This window comes from Megascapheus bottae, chromosome 4 (assembly GCF_031878675.1).
Source record: "Megascapheus bottae isolate mThoBot1 chromosome 4, mThoBot2.hap1, whole genome shotgun sequence".
Lineage (NCBI taxonomy): Eukaryota > Metazoa > Chordata > Mammalia > Rodentia > Geomyidae > Megascapheus > Megascapheus bottae.
In genome coordinates this window covers 36,154,274-36,170,404 of record NC_143512.1, presented here as the reverse complement: position 1 = coordinate 36,170,404, position 16,131 = coordinate 36,154,274, and the positions used below count along the sequence as shown (strand labels likewise).

The 16,131-nt window shown below is 33.3% G+C and overlaps 1 protein-coding gene across 2 annotated transcripts in view; it reads right to left on the bottom strand.

Annotated features, from left to right (window-relative positions):
- Edil3 (EGF like and discoidin domains 3) overlaps positions 1-16,131 on the bottom strand; it is a 380,429-nt gene that overhangs the window by 169,913 nt on the left and 194,385 nt on the right. For both annotated transcript variants that reach the window (XM_090331670.1, XM_090331669.1), the window contains exon 5: positions 4,294-4,407. In XM_090331670.1, coding sequence (XP_090187796.1) covers positions 4,294-4,407 — 114 coding nt within the window. The remainder of the gene's footprint in view (positions 1-4,293; positions 4,408-16,131) is intronic.

Below are 16,131 nucleotides of genomic sequence, written 5' to 3'. Positions count from 1 at the left end.
ATAAAAAATCCAGCCCCAGGACTAAAGCCTTGAGAATCTCATCTCCAATTAATCACCAGAAAACCGAAAGTGGCCCTGTGGGTCAAATGGTAGGGTGAAGAGCTCAGGGAAAGCGCCTGGGCCCGAAGTTCAGGTCCCACGATCAAAAAAAAAAATCATTGTTCATTGTTTTTACAGATGAGGAAGCTGAAGTTAAAGTAAGAAATTAATATCTACAGGATAGAATGTATATATCTATGTATATGTATAAATATATATATAAATATATAATTTGTAGTTTAGTCCCCAATTCTACATGAAAACAAAGCTTGTGCTCTTCTTTATTATTCTGCTGCTACACACCAAGGTGATGTGTTTCATAGCTCTTTGTGAACTGAACAGTGTCTCTTTCACCCTGAAAGGGACAGGATCATCATAACTGGTCTTTAGGCTCTGCAGCTCTAAAGACTTGAATACTTAGCCCCAAATCGAGTTTACAAACCACTAGAAATTCTGTGAAATGCTTAGTCATCTCATAGTCCAATTTTCTCTGTAAAATGGAATAAGGAGTCAATCATAATTTTTTTTAAAAAAATCAATCAATCTTGAAAGTACTTTATATACACTATGGTTTATCATCATATTCTGTTAATCTTACATGGTGAAACAAAAACATCTTATTAGAATATGCCCTAACTTTCTGTTTCATCTTTTCCCTTCCCAGCTATTTGCAAAAATGGCTGCTTGACCCTGATGCAGACCAATAAAACAAGAGAAGGACATTAAAGGGGTCCACGTAGGGAAAGAAGAAATTAAACTATCCCTATTCACAGACTACATGACCCTATACCTGAACATCTCAATAAACTCCACTCCCAAACTCCTAGAACCGTAAATCACTTCAGCAAAGTAGCAGGATACAAAATCAACTTTCACAAGTCACTATCTTTTCTGTATGCCAACAATACATAACAGAAGGAGAAATCAAGAAAAATGATCCCATTTGCAATAGCCCCCCAAAGAATAAAATATTTAGGAATTAACTTAACCAAATATGTCAAGGATATTATTTAATGAAAACTATAAAAGCTTAAAGAAAGAAAGGATACCAGGAAATGGAAAGACATCCAGTGATTATGGGTAGGTAGAATCAATATAGTGAAAATGGGCATACTTCCAAAACAAATATACAATTTCAATGCAATCCCCATGAAAAGCCCAAGGACTTTCTCTCTTTCTTTTTTAATTGTAATGTATAGAGGGTTTACAATTACATTTGCCATGTAGTAGGTGCATTACTTTTCACACATTGATACTCCTTCTCATGTTGTTTGTCCCCATTTCTCTCCCTCCACCCCCTCCCAATCATCTTGTTTTAACCCCTTCCCTTTCCTATTTCAAATAAACAAATGAACCTATATACAATATACCAGGTAACAAAGTCAGATACAGTAACAATATGAGATTAATCATAAGGCCAACAAAAGAAAAGAGAAATAACATAGTACATTCAGAAAAACAATCACACAATCTTCTTTCCATATCCTGGAGATCCTTTCATTTAGCTTCAACCTATATGACCTTAGACATCTAGATTTTAAGCTATAATATTCTTTACTGACATAAAAGGTGTAATCCAAAGGTTCATTGGAACAACAAAAGACCTAGAATAGCAAAAACAATTCTAGGCAAAAAGAGCGATGCAGGTGGCATTACAATATCAAAATTCAAACTCTACTATAGGGCCACAATAACAAAAACAGCATGGTATTGGCACAAAAATAGACCAGAGGATCAATGGAACAGAATAGAAGTTCCAGAAATAAAACCACATACCTATAGTCAATTTATATTCGACAAAGAAGCCAGACATATACAGTGGACTAAATACAGCCTCTTCATTTATTGTTGCTGGGAAAACTGGGCAGCCACATGCAGAAAACTAAAAATTGATCCCAGTCTGTCGTCATGCACAAACATTAATTCAAAATGGATCAAAGACCTCAAAATCAGACCTGATATCCTGAAACTGCTACATGATAAAGTAAGAGAGACACTGGAACTCATAGGCACAGGCAAAAACTTCTTGAACAGAGTCCCAGGGTCACAACAGATTAGAGAAAGACTCAACAAATAGGATTACCTAAAAATAAAAGTTTCTGCACAGACAAAGGCATAGCTACTAAAGTAGAAAGACAGCCAACCACCTGGGAAAATATATTTACCAATAATAGATCAGAAAATTGCTTAATATCCAACATTACAGTGAACTCAAGAAACTAATGCCCCCAAACCCACAAACCAATCACTAAATGGGCAAGGGAATTAAAGAGAGACTTATTAAAAGCAGAGGTTAAAACGGCAAAAAAAATCATGAGAAAATGTTCATTGTCCATGGTCATAAGGAAATGTAAATAAAACAACCCTAAGATACCACCTTACCACAATTAGAATGGCCAATATTCTGAACTCAGACAATGACAAATGCTGGTGGGGATGTGGGGAAAGAGGAACCCTACTGCACTGCTGGTGGGAATGTACAGTCACTCTGGAAGTTTATTTGAAGATTTCTCAAAAAACTAAAAATAGACCTTCCCTAAGATTCTTCCATACCCACTCCTGGTCATCTACCCTAAGAATCATAACCCAGGTTATGATAAAGACACCTACACAGCCATGCACTATTCACAATAGCCAAATAATGGAAACAACCCAATTGCCCCACTACAGATGAATGGTTACAAAAAATGTGATACATATATACAATGGAATTCTACATAGACAACAGACAAGATAAAATAATGGCATTCGCTGGAAAGTGGATGAAACTAGAGCATATCATGTTGCATGAGATAAGTCAAGACTGAAGGAATAAAAGGTGCTTGGTCTCCTTGATATGTGGATATTAGATCCAAACAGTACAAGAGCAATGACTCAATATTCAGGCACCCAAGTTTATGGACATGGTCTTGGAGATACAAACATAATTACATAGTCATAAAAATCTATGATGGGATATATACTCTATAGATATTAAGTTATATAGATTAATATGTATCTATGACATACAAACTCTCAGCCTAATTTTAATTATGTTCTAAAATTTATGTACCAGTGATTACATATAGAGGCTCCCTTCTTGAATACTTGTTTGTTAAACATGACATTTAAAATATGATGTAAAAATCAATGTTAATAAAATATTTAATAAAAAATCGCTGCCTGAACAATTGAGCTTGTATCATTTAAAAGCATCAAGTCAGGATTTTAATTAGAACAACCATAGTAATATGTAATACATACTGTAGGATTAAAGAAATGATTTTCACTTATCAAAAAAAACTTTGACTCTAACTAGGTATATCAAATCTCACATAAGGGGGCTGGGAGTTTGGCCTAGTGATAGAGTGCTTGCCTAGCATGCATGAAGACCAGGGTTCAATTCCTCAGTACCACCTACATAGAAAAAAAAAAGCTGGAAGTGGTGCTGTGGCTCAAGTGGTAGAGCTCTAGCTTTGAGAAAGTCCAAGGACAGTGCTCAGACCCTGAGCTGAAGCCCAAGACTGGCAAAAAAAAAAATCTCACATAAATAAGTGAATAAAATAACAATGAAAATAATTGATACTGGTCAAAATATATTAAGGTATGAACCATACTTCTAAATAAATGTAAATATATATATATATATAAAATCAGTAGCTAATGAAATTTCAGTAGAACCCAACATTTATAAAGTGATATCATTAGCATTTTCATCTGCTTACATCCAACTTAAGCCCCATTCCATTGACTATACTTTGGGAGTGGCAGTACTTATTCTTTGTAAACACTTCAAGTAAATGAGTATCCTGATATCAATTAATCATTCCAAACCTCCTTACACTCTTATAAGCTTATAACAAGATTAATAAATTGTGTGCTAAATTCTGGCTGATGTTTGGCAAGTGAACTGGATCCTTCATTATCTCAGCCTACAATATTTGATGAAGGCTTTCTGGTCTCATAGCCTTCTGATTGAAATCACTTTTCTAGTGGGGTAAATCTAAGTTATAAACATATTTGAAACTAAATTGGGATTCATGGAAATAAAGACAGGCAACTGAGGAACTATTAACATTTTTTTCAGAAAACAAGTTATATTCCTGTGCATATCTTACACGAAGACACATCCTGGAGAATCCGTGTACACTACTAACAATAACAATGGGCTATTTCAATCAACTATGCACTATGGAAGTAAAGAGTATTGATTTGGGTCCAGAAACCATAATAAATGAAGCAATTAAACAAAATTATGTATATATATATACTTACTATATTGGCAGTTTCTTCCCATAAATTCTCCAGGACACTCACAGGAATAGTTGGCAACAAGGTCTGTACATATTCCACCATTTTTGCAAGGCTCTGCTTCACATTCATTTATGTCTGAGTAAAACAGATCAGAGGAAGAGGGAATTACTGGTTAAATATATTTAAGTATTTTCCAGCAGAAAGAATGGCATTGTCCCATTCATAGGAAAATGAAAAGACTTGGAAAAAATCATATTAAATTAAGTAAGCCATACCCAAAGGAACATATGTTCCATGCTTTCCCTCATTTGCAATAATTTAGTATGAGTCTATGATTTTCCTAGTAGAGGAGCACAAACGCTCAGAAGCTATGTGCATATGGCCATAGCCTTATAGAAAGAGGCTAAGCAAAATGAACTCCAGTATATGGAGACAAAAGGTTTATCCTTATGGTTGTTGTCTTTAATGTACTAGGTGAAGTTATTTCTTTATTCTTCATTGCCCTCTTTTCTTTTTCTTTTTATTCCCCCTTCTGGCTTATCCTGTTGTTGCCATATTTGACTTTGGTGCCTGGTGTGTTATGTATACATTTATTTGTTTATTTGAATCAGGGAAGAAAAGGGGAAAAATAAGATGATGAGAAAAAGGACAAAGGAAGAACAACAATATGATATTCACAAGGCAATATGTTGGAAATGAACTTTACAACTTGGGAGGGGGGAGGGAGGAAACAAGGGGGAAACATCAGAAGGGGTAACAATGTTCATAAAGTAATATACTCACTATCCCTCTATACATCACCCTGATAATAATAATACAAAATTACTAACTCTGAAGAGCCTTAGATTAAATTTTAAATGAAAAAGTCTGAGTAATCATATTCCTTTGAATGTGTATGTACACATGTGTCAATAATATGAATGTTCAGAACCAAAAGTTTATTACAAATCAAAGTAAATTCATTTCCAATAGAATAAAAAATCCATGTGATATGAAGACCAACAGATCCAAACTATTCTCCGGTTCTGTAAGCTAGTAAAATAAATGTGAGTAATTTGCGAAAATATTCAGTGTTTCCTTAGAATTAAATCAAACAAATTAACACTGATAGGGAGATGAATTGGTTTCACTTACATGATCTAGAAACCACCCTGCAGCAACAACTGACAATTAACACTGTCTTGTTTCATCTCAATTCATTAAAATTCTTACTGACAGAGATGTTTTAGTTTCTAAATAGTCGCCTTTGATGAATATGTTGAGAAGCAAATTAGATTTAATAGCTAACGCTTGTTACATGCAAAGTATAATAAATGTAAATGATGATCGCTTCCTAATCTCATTCTCCAGTTTCTAAAGTTATGATGGTTAAACAGACTTATATTACAAATATAGTATATGATGCAAATATGACAGAAAATGATGTAAAATACTGGCCACACAGTAAAGTATTCTGATTTCATTGTCAATCGAATAACATAGGACACGAGTATGACTTTTGAATGCAAAGAGAAGTGAAAAAATCTGGCATTTATGTCATTCTTCTATGCACAGCACTACATTAGGTCTTTAAAATATCACATTCCACTTCAAGGTCAATGATACCCTATCATTGTTTCCTAATCAATGTCTAACAAAAGAAAAAATTGTGGCATACTTACCTTTAAAAAGTATTTCCTGTTCAGATATAAACATAGCTGAGCAAGTGAACTTATCATATCTTGGGTTATAATGTTTAGGGTAGATGCCCAGAAGTGGTATGGCAGGATCGTAGGAAAGGTCAATTTTTAGTTCTTTAAAAAACCTCCACACTGCTTTCTAGAGTGGCTGAACTAGTTTACAATCCCACCAGCAGTGCAGTAGGGTTCCTTTTTCTCCACAACACTGCCAGCATCTGTCATTTGCGTACCCAATGCTATGGACATGGTATTGGAAATATAAACACAACTACATAGACATAAAAACCTATGGACATATTTTATTACATAGATTAATATGTATCTATGATACACAAACCCTGACTAATTTTGATTATGTTCTAAAAACTAAGTGCCAGTGATTGTATATAGAGTTTCCCTTCTTGAATACTTGTTTATTAAACATGTCATTTGCAATGTGATGTAGAAATCAATGTTAATAAATTCTTTAATAAAAAAGTATAGTAAAAAGTATTTCCTGTTTTAACATGTTTTTCATATACTGTCATCAAAAGCATTTCTGAATTCCTAGCTATGACTGTTGCAAAAAGTAGTACCATCACTAAATCAAATTTATGCTAAGACCAACAAACTAAATAGTCGGTGACCTTCTATTTGTCCTTTCTTTCAATGTTCTTTTTTGTATACCATTTCTCCTTCTGAAACCATTATATAATATTCACTTTGAAATGACTAGAGAAATTTTGTGAGGCAGTTGATGGTTTTCTCTAATGATATTCCTTTTCTTTTTTGTTTGCCTTTATTTGTTCCAACTGGGGAGTAAAAACCATTCATGATTATATTCAGAAACAATTTAACTATTCGAAATGCTTTAAACTCAGGATCTGATGATTACAAAAAATAACTATATGTAAATCATTCTAAACTATGACAGACTCCTAAGTATTTGATATTAAAATTTCCAGGAAAAAGAAGGAAAAAGAAAAGAAGAGAAGGAAGGAGAAAGGGGAATAGAAGAAAGTGGAGAGAATAGACTGGAACAAAAGTGTAAATAATTTTTTTGACGGTCATGGGCATTGAACTCTGGGCCTGGGCATTGTCTGTAAGTTCTTCAGCTCAAGGCTAGTGCTCTACTTCTTCAGCCACAGCGCCACTTCCAGTTTTCTGGTGGGTAATTGGAGATGAGTCTCATGCACTTTTTTGCCTGGGCTTGCTTTGAATTGTAATCCTCAGATCTTAGCCTCCTGACTAGGTAGGATTTTATGTATGAGCCACAGGCGCCCAGCAAGTATAAATATTTTTTTTCACAGAAATCCAATGAAATATTCAATTATTTTAGGTCTTACCAAAATTTTACTTTGTCTTAATTTTAAGAAACCATTGTGCTATTTATTTTGTGGCCATTTCGATTTAATACAGTGAAATAATTTTAAATGTACCACAATGTTCCTCTCCTGTCTTTCTTGTACCATGGCTACTAAATTCAGCATGTCTCTCTAAAGAAGACCATTTTATTGCTTTTGGGGGTTGAATGAAAAATTTCTTTAGGGTTAAGGCAGAATGGAGACAGTATATTTCTATATTTGAATACAGGATGGAAAATTTAAGGACACAAGGATTCTCTTTAGAGAAGATAATGTGAAGAGGAGTGCTGGATCTCAAATCTAAAGACACAAATAAGGGACTAGATTATCATCAACCCATAGTGTCCATCGAAAGAGCTGGCTTTTATCTTTTGATACTGAAGACTTGGAATAACATGGGTAAATTTCTCCTTTCTCTTTCCATTTTGGAGAGATGCAAAGAAACCAAGATTTTGTAGATGAAGGAAAAAGATTTGATATTAAGAGATATACATATAATTTAATTCTCAGGCAGGAAGTACTGGGCATTTTGTCTTTCATTTTAAAATTGCACTGCCTCACAAACTCAAATTCGGCTTTTACTACTTTGAAATTTTAAGGGAAGAAAAATTTCATAGTCAGTAGTGTGAAAGGACAACCAAAAGGTATATATGCTGTTAATGAATGGTAGGCAAGAAGTGTCATTCTTTGCGTCCATGAATCTTTCATGTTTTAGCAATAAATAAATCTTTATAATATGTGGATATGAAATTTAATTCATCAGGCTAATAAATTATAACTATGGACAATAGTCTAAAAAAGTCATATCTTTCCCTAGAGGTTAGCATGAGATGTGTGGGAGAGAAATGGTATTCACTAATGGGGAGGTTCTTCAGACATTGTTTCAATGTTATGCTCTTCAATGTTTTTCTTGATACTGAGTCTACCTAAATCTCAACTTGAAAAAGTGAAATTGTTATTTTAGTTGAATTATATTAGTCATTAGAAAAATTTCTTATCAAATAATGTGCAGGTTCTGAGAACAGTTGCAAATCACACAAAAGCTCTTCTGTATTAGTATAATGCAGATCTTTTAGTGGTTAAGGCTATTTGCTTGTGATTAACACTGCAAGCAATTTAAATGGAAACTGGCCTCAATTTGTATAAATCATGTTTAATTAAAGGCTAGATATACATGTTCACAGAATATAATGTGGTAAAATGAAAATTAAACAACCTTGTAATATATCACATCCATTTCTTCTTGTCACAGTTCATGTCATCATCGTTTTCAGAAAAAAAGCACACATCTATTTTAGATATAGAGAAACATATCAGATGCACAGCAGATTTTTTAATCTAAAAACTTTGAAACGGTATTCCTTAGGTAAAAGAAGAATAATCACATATTTTATTCATAATTTATATATACAAAAATATCTTTTATTAAAGAATTTATTAACATTGATTTTTATACCATATTTTAAATGACATGTTTAACAAGTGTTCAAGAAGGGAATCTCTATATACAATCACTGGTACTTAGTTTTTAGAACATCATCAAAATTAGGCTAAGGGTTTGTATATCATAGATACATATTAATTTATGAAATAAAACATTATATCTATAGAGTCATAGGTTTTTATGTCTATGTAGTTGTGTTTATATTTCTAATACCACATCCATAGCGTTGGGTACTTGTCTCATTCAACATGATTCGCTCTACATTCATCCACTTCCCTGCAAACATCTTTTATTTTTTGAAGTGTTAGACTTAATGCCTATCTCATAACAAATCTTTATCTACAATGAACCTACAAGTATAATGAAGGTAGATTGTTAAATTCTGATGTAAAATCTGACTAACACAATGCAGTACGACTGAAGAATACTCACCACTCCATACAAGATTCCAAATTACATTTAATAACAGACTCTTTGTGGTCTGACTGCTCTTTTTCCATTAAAAACATGAAGAAAGAAGGAAAAAGAAAGCTATGCCAAAGCAATTCTGTTTATTTGGAATGAAAACCCAGAAATTATCTAGATGGACTCATAGGCTCTTGCCTCTGTTGCAACTAATTAAACACATGCATCTGTTTTACCTGAATAATTTAAGAAACTATCTTTATCATTATGTTGTATTTTACTGATTATCTGCAAGTTTATAATAGCTGGTAATCTACCGTCTGAAACACAATTTCTTTTTCCTAATGAAAGTAAGGTTTACATATTCACATTGTAGAGGTATACTATTAGAAACATCCTCTTGCAGTTGACAAATCACATAAATATTCTAGAAGAGCAACATAAATATTCACCTGATAGGAAGTCTACATTATATACATCAGCACCCTGAAATTTATTGAGTAAATTTGACAGACCCTCTATTTTGCAAATTGGACCTCCAAACCTAAGAAACTAACTCTAGAGTAGAAGGTTGTCCAAAAGGTTTTGACAATTAAAATTCCATTTGGTGGTTTCTTATTAGTGCTTTTAAAAACAATAGATTGTCGAGGCAGACTTTCTTGTCACAGAAATGATGTTTCATCTCAGAAAATTAAGTTTAAATGCACAATAGTTTCATTCTTCATTTATTTGGTTTATTTTACCAGCTAAAATTCTATATTTTTATTGTCTAAAGGGATTTCAATCCACATGTCAGTTTATGAGTAGAAATAGTCTAGATCAATCTCCTATCATTCTCTGCCATCCTTTCCAAACCTTTCTATCCCCTCAACTTATCTAGCTCTATTTCCATATATGTACAGTAGATATTATAAGTATACTGGACAAGTTTCCTCTCCCCATTCACCTATCCTCCCTTTGATCTCACCCCTTTAAACTCTAGCCTGTTGGAGATGAAAAATCTTATTAACTAATTCATCCAAAATTACTCCATTTGCTCTCTGCGGAATAGAGATCAGTAGTTTGTATTCTTGGGCCATGGTTGCCCAAATTTATTCATGGATCATTTTAAACACTTTCAGTGGATGACAGAACTCAAGGAGTTTACAAACACAATTTAGAAATGCAACATTTTAACCACTGTTTATGTATGTGATAGAAACATTCAATCCTATTGTGAACAGATATAGTTGATAGTGTTTTCTTTATGAGCCTATTTCTGTTTTATTTTAATCCCCAAGCAGATACCAGGACCACAATTATCAAGAAGATATATTTGTTCCTGGACCAAGCCTCCTAAATTATTAAAGAAGATACCATAGTAGTAGCTTTTAATTTCCCTTTTCAAAGACATGTTTTTGCATTACCCATCCCTTAGCCTTGGGCTGCTTTTTTTTCTTTCAATATTGTTATTGACTGCTAATTAGCCAAGGAGAGTTTATTTCAAGAGCCTAATTTTTGATCCTTAAAAACCCAACTTCCCTGAGCTCTCCGTGAACTGTTAAATATTCTACAGTCCTCCTATGAGCGAATGCCTTTTAAATTTTGATCTTTCATATTTTTTTCTTATCTAAAAACTACATTTTTTTCAGTTCTTCTTTCAAGTCTGATGACTTCATGATGAATTTCTAGGAATTCTGCTCCTCTACTCAGATACTGAATTTAACTGTGCCCTATACAGAATTACCTAAAGGATTTGCCAGTCATTCCTGTGACCAGTTCCATACATTTTTAATCATGTAGGCTTGAACTCTCTTTTGGTCTGGCTTACTAGTAGTTCATTTTAAGGTAGCAAATAAAATCAGAAATCTCTTCAATGAGAACATAACCCACATAAACATTTTATAATGGTTTATTGGTAGCTTTCATTTACCAAAAACATTAGTGAGTATATGTGCCAGGTCCAACAGGCTTTTACCAATAATTCAAAGGTCCTGCACTATCTATACTAGCATTTTATTACTTACTTTTTGATCTCAATTTAGGTGAAAACATCTTTTACACTACAATGAAAGCAGTATCCATCCAAATTCTTTGAAACATGTCCAATAGGGCTTTATTTGCCTACAATCTGGTATTTGGCAAGTAAGACAATGTAATTATTCCAATGGATCCATAGAGCCAAAGCATGACAGAAGCAGCACTAAAGGAGAGGTAATATGAAGCATGTCATATCCCTGTAATCTGAATATTCAAAAACCTGAAAATTATTCATATATACATGCTACAATGAAAACAGAATGAAAGCCATAAAGGACAATTGTCTCTTCTGATGAAAATTTTCACCAAAGGAAAAAGTATCTCAACATGTTTTACCACACTGACCTTTATCAATAAGTATTTGTTGATTGGTATGAAAGAACCAAGAATATTGTGACCCAGGTAACTCCCAAATACATACTGTATCCACAAGTCCTCTGATGCTATCATGTAGCCCTGTCTGTCTTAAAGTGATTTCATTAAGGAAAAGAATCGCGATGGAACAATGTTTGTTTGTTTGTTTTGTCATTTGTTGTCCTGTTGAAACCTGGATCTAGAGCCTCATGCATACCAAGCATGGCCTACAATTAGACTATTCCCTAACCAATATTTGCTTTATAAGTTGAAGCTTTAAAATATATTAATAAATGTTCTACATGAAGAAACACTGATTTAAATGGTTGTGCGACATGATAGCAGTGATAGGTTTTTTGTTGTTGTTGTTGTTTGTTTTTCTTTTTGCCAGTCCTGGCTTGAACTCAGGGCCTGAGCACTGTCCTGTGGCTTTCTCAAGGCTAGAGCCACAAAACCACTTGCAGCTTTTTTCTATGTATGTGGTACAGAGGAATTGAACCTGGGTCTTTGTGCATGCTAGGCAAGCACTCTATGAATAGGCCAAATTCCCAGCTTAGTGACACTATTTTAAAAGGAATTCAGGTACTTATGAATGGTAGGATAGAAAATGCTAAACAAAACTTATGATTATAATATCCACTCATCTGTCTTCCATACCTCCATCCATCCACTGATCAATTCACCTTTGGTTCTATGTCCAATGCTAAGAATGCAAATGTTAGGAAGCCATGGTTCCTTAATTTTGTCAAGAATCTTACAGTGGAGGAAACAGAGAAAGGAATAAATAATCACAGTGCGAAGCGAGAGGCGCTGTACCAAGAAAATGTACTTTCTCAAAGAAACTCCAAAGCAATTAGGAATTTAGAGATTTAGAAGGGCCTAGCAGACTAATAGAAAATGTTTTGGAGTTACATAGATTAATAAATAATATGATAAAATTGTTTTTTCTAAATTAAGATATGCTTCATTATTCATATGAGGAATCTGAATATCTAAAATGATGTCATTTTCCATAGTTCTTTGTTCTATGCATATCAGGCTCTTTCTTCTAAGGGTTATTACAGTATATTATCAATCATATATTTTATATAGTCTAATGCTTTATAATCATTCTGTTCTGTTAAGTTCACAAGAATTAGTTCATTTGCAATCTCTAATTTATAGTCACCTTTAATACTTGCTTAGACTTTTTCCTTCAGTGAATTAGAAAAAAATTTACAAGTTACTAGATGATTTGAGACTTCTCTATCAGAAGCACAGTTGTGAGTCAGTTTGCCTTTACTTATCCATTCACCAATTTACTCAGTTACTCATTTATGAAATTCCTAATATGCATCTTTAGTGAATCACACAGTAAAATACATATCCAAACTCCGGTGAATAGGGATAGTTTCAGGTCTCAGAGATTTCATCTTTTATTCTTTACACAGGAGAAAGGTAATTATAATACAAGGTAATGAAACACATGTCTTTTATCATTATGTACAAAATGTACCATGATTAGAGAGGAAATGGTAGCTTTGCCTAGAGGAGACAAGAAAGATTACCCAAGGGAGCTAATAAATCTGGCTGAGGAGAACGAGCAAGAGATTTTTTAATGTGGTAAATTGATAAGGTACATGAAAATACACAGTGTGTTCACAGAACGAAACACCAAGTCTCTGGAACACACACAGAAGCGGTGTGGATGTGTGTGTGGGAGGTATCAGGCATTGTGGTTACTAAGGAGACAGGGATCACATTTTTATGGCCTTATAAATGAGTTAGATTCTTCAAGTTTTAGTCTTTGGATACTGCTGAGTTAAAAATGGGGAATGTAAAAAGAAGTGTTCAACAAGGCAAGATGTTAAATAAGTTTTTGGTTTTTGAAAAGTCATTCACACATTGTAGAAGGATTTTTATTATTAACATTTTGGAAAAACAATTTTAAAAAATCATAAGGTGAATATGTTGAATTTGTATGACTTGGGGTTCATAGTGATTCTTATAGTCTTGCTTTTCTGAACATTTCCTATAGTTTGGAATCCATAGGAAAGTATTAATATTTAGAGTTTATTATTAAAAAAAATCATAAGGTGAATATGTTGAATTTGTATGACTTAGGGTTCATAGTGACTCTTATAGTCTTGCTTTTCTGAACATTTTCTATAGTTTGGAATCCATAGGAAATTATTAATATCTAGAGCTTATTAAATGTGTATATGTTTATGTGTATATGTATATATAATCCATACTGTCTACTTAATATTATTACTTTCAAGTTATTCTTTATATTACATACAATTTAACATGAACATATATACTTTCTTCATAACTTTTACTAGTGCACCAGAACACAAAAATGCCCCTTATTTTCTTTGTTTTTCTTTCTAAAGCATTTTAATATTCAGCATATAGTTATGTTTCAAATTTTGGATAGTCAGCAGACCCTAAGAAAAACTAATTATAGTAGAAAATCATTATTGACAAATGTTTTCCCCACTAGGCTCTTGCTTAAACAAAAATCCATTGCTTGTATTCGGTAAAGCAACTCATAATCTTTAGAGTTTGCTCTAAGTTATGGCCATGGCCAAAAGCCACCTCCCAGTAACACCTGACAGATAGAAATGAATACATCTTTCATGTTACAGATTCTGAACAAGTTATTCTTTTCAGTCATGTATGTATACGTGCATAGTTTCAACTAGGCACTATTAGATAGATTTTATAATAATAGAATAGAGACTGGCATATGAATTTTCTCTGATTTGCAACTACAGTAAACTGACTGGCAATTTGTCTTGAGGGCCAAGATGATTCATAATCAACAGAATTCATTAGCAATCATTTTCACCATTTAAAGATATATATACAAGCAGTATCTTTTATCTTTGCCTATGTTGTTACTTTGTAGCTATAAATCAATTACTCAGTTTTCATTAGTGGTTTTCCTCTTAATTTTCTGGATGTTAGTTACAGTAAGTTCATTTCCTTGCAGTAGAGTAAGCCACTCTAAAAAAATCTTTTCTTGGAAGTTCAGTTTTCTGTATGGAGGACGACACTACCCTTACTTTTTAATCCTACTTTATTCCCCTCTTAATAAATTTCTCAAAATCCTAATCGGTTTGGATATAACAGGCTGTGATTTAATTTTACTTCTCCAATTCACAATTGCTTGTTCATGTAGAATTTTCCTTTGTGTACATGGGCTTTCTTTGGCTCTTACATTTTTTAAAAATAAGCCTTTATCTTTATTTTTTATTGTTATTGTAAAGGTGATATGCCAAGGGGTTGAAGTTACATGTTGGGTAATGAGAACATTTCTTTTTGGGCAATGCCACACTTTATATTGCTTTCTCCCAGTTTTTGCCCCTAGATCCCCTCCCCCACAAGCTGAATAGTTTAGTACCACTGTTGTATTTGTTCACCTTTTGTCCCACTGTTTCTATGCTCTCTCTCTCTCTCTCTCTCTCTCTCTCTCTCTCTCTCTCTCTCTCTCTCTCTCTCTCTCTCTCTCTCTCTCTCTCTCTCTCTCTCTCTCTCTCTCTCTCTCTCCCCAGACAGATAATCATAAATATAAAGCAAAAGGTACAGAAAACAAAATTAGTGACAAAAAAATACCAAAAACTTTTTGTTTCCATTTCTTGTAGTTCATTTCAAAACCATCATTTATATGACCAAATGTACATTACTACTGAGCATTTGTGATCCTGTCCTAAGAATATCTGCCTTTAATCTCACTGTGGATGTCTTTATGTTCAGATGAAAGACATAATTTTTTAACTTTTTCTTGCATATATATTATATATATACAAGCAGTATCTTTTATCTTTGCCTATGTTGTAGCTATCCATCAATTATTTAGTATGTATTTTCATTAGTGGCTTACCCCACACTTTCCTGGAAGGTGGTTACAACAAGTTTATTTTCTTGCTGTAGAATGTGTCACTCTAAAATGCACTACAGGAATTCTTCCTTTCTATTGTTAATAACATTTGTATTGTTGGAAATAAAAGCATCAGAGAACATGCTTGTAAATGTTTCTTGATGCTTAAGTGCATTGAATTTCTCCTGGGTATACCTAGGAGGAAAATTTAGTCATAAGGATGTATATATTCAACTTTGGAAAATCCTGCCAATGCTTGTTCCTATAGTGGTGGGTCAAATTTACACTGCTACCGGCAATTTAATTCATAAGGTTTCTGAGGATACAAACTACATGAAACTTGTTGGTAACCACTTATTTCACTTTAAGTACAAGTTGTAAATAGAAAGGTTTAGCACCAGCAATTATTTTAAAAATATATTGTCCATGAATGGACCCTTTAAGGGAATGAATTCAAAGTCCCAATTCACCAAGCTAAATTACATTTTTCCTCTCCATGACCTTGGTTTTTAAAAGAACATAGTGAATTGTATTAAGAATGCTGAACCAGTGCTTGTAAACAGCACTAGACTTAAATAACTGGAACAGAAATAGATTCTCATTTGGTATACATAGAACAATAATTTTACTTAACCCTAACATCAATGTATTTAAAATAACTAAGTCATCTCTTACATTACAGGTGCAAGAACAGTCAGATTATATTGAAAAATACTTCCCATTTTTTTCATTTTGATGTTCTTGGAGTTT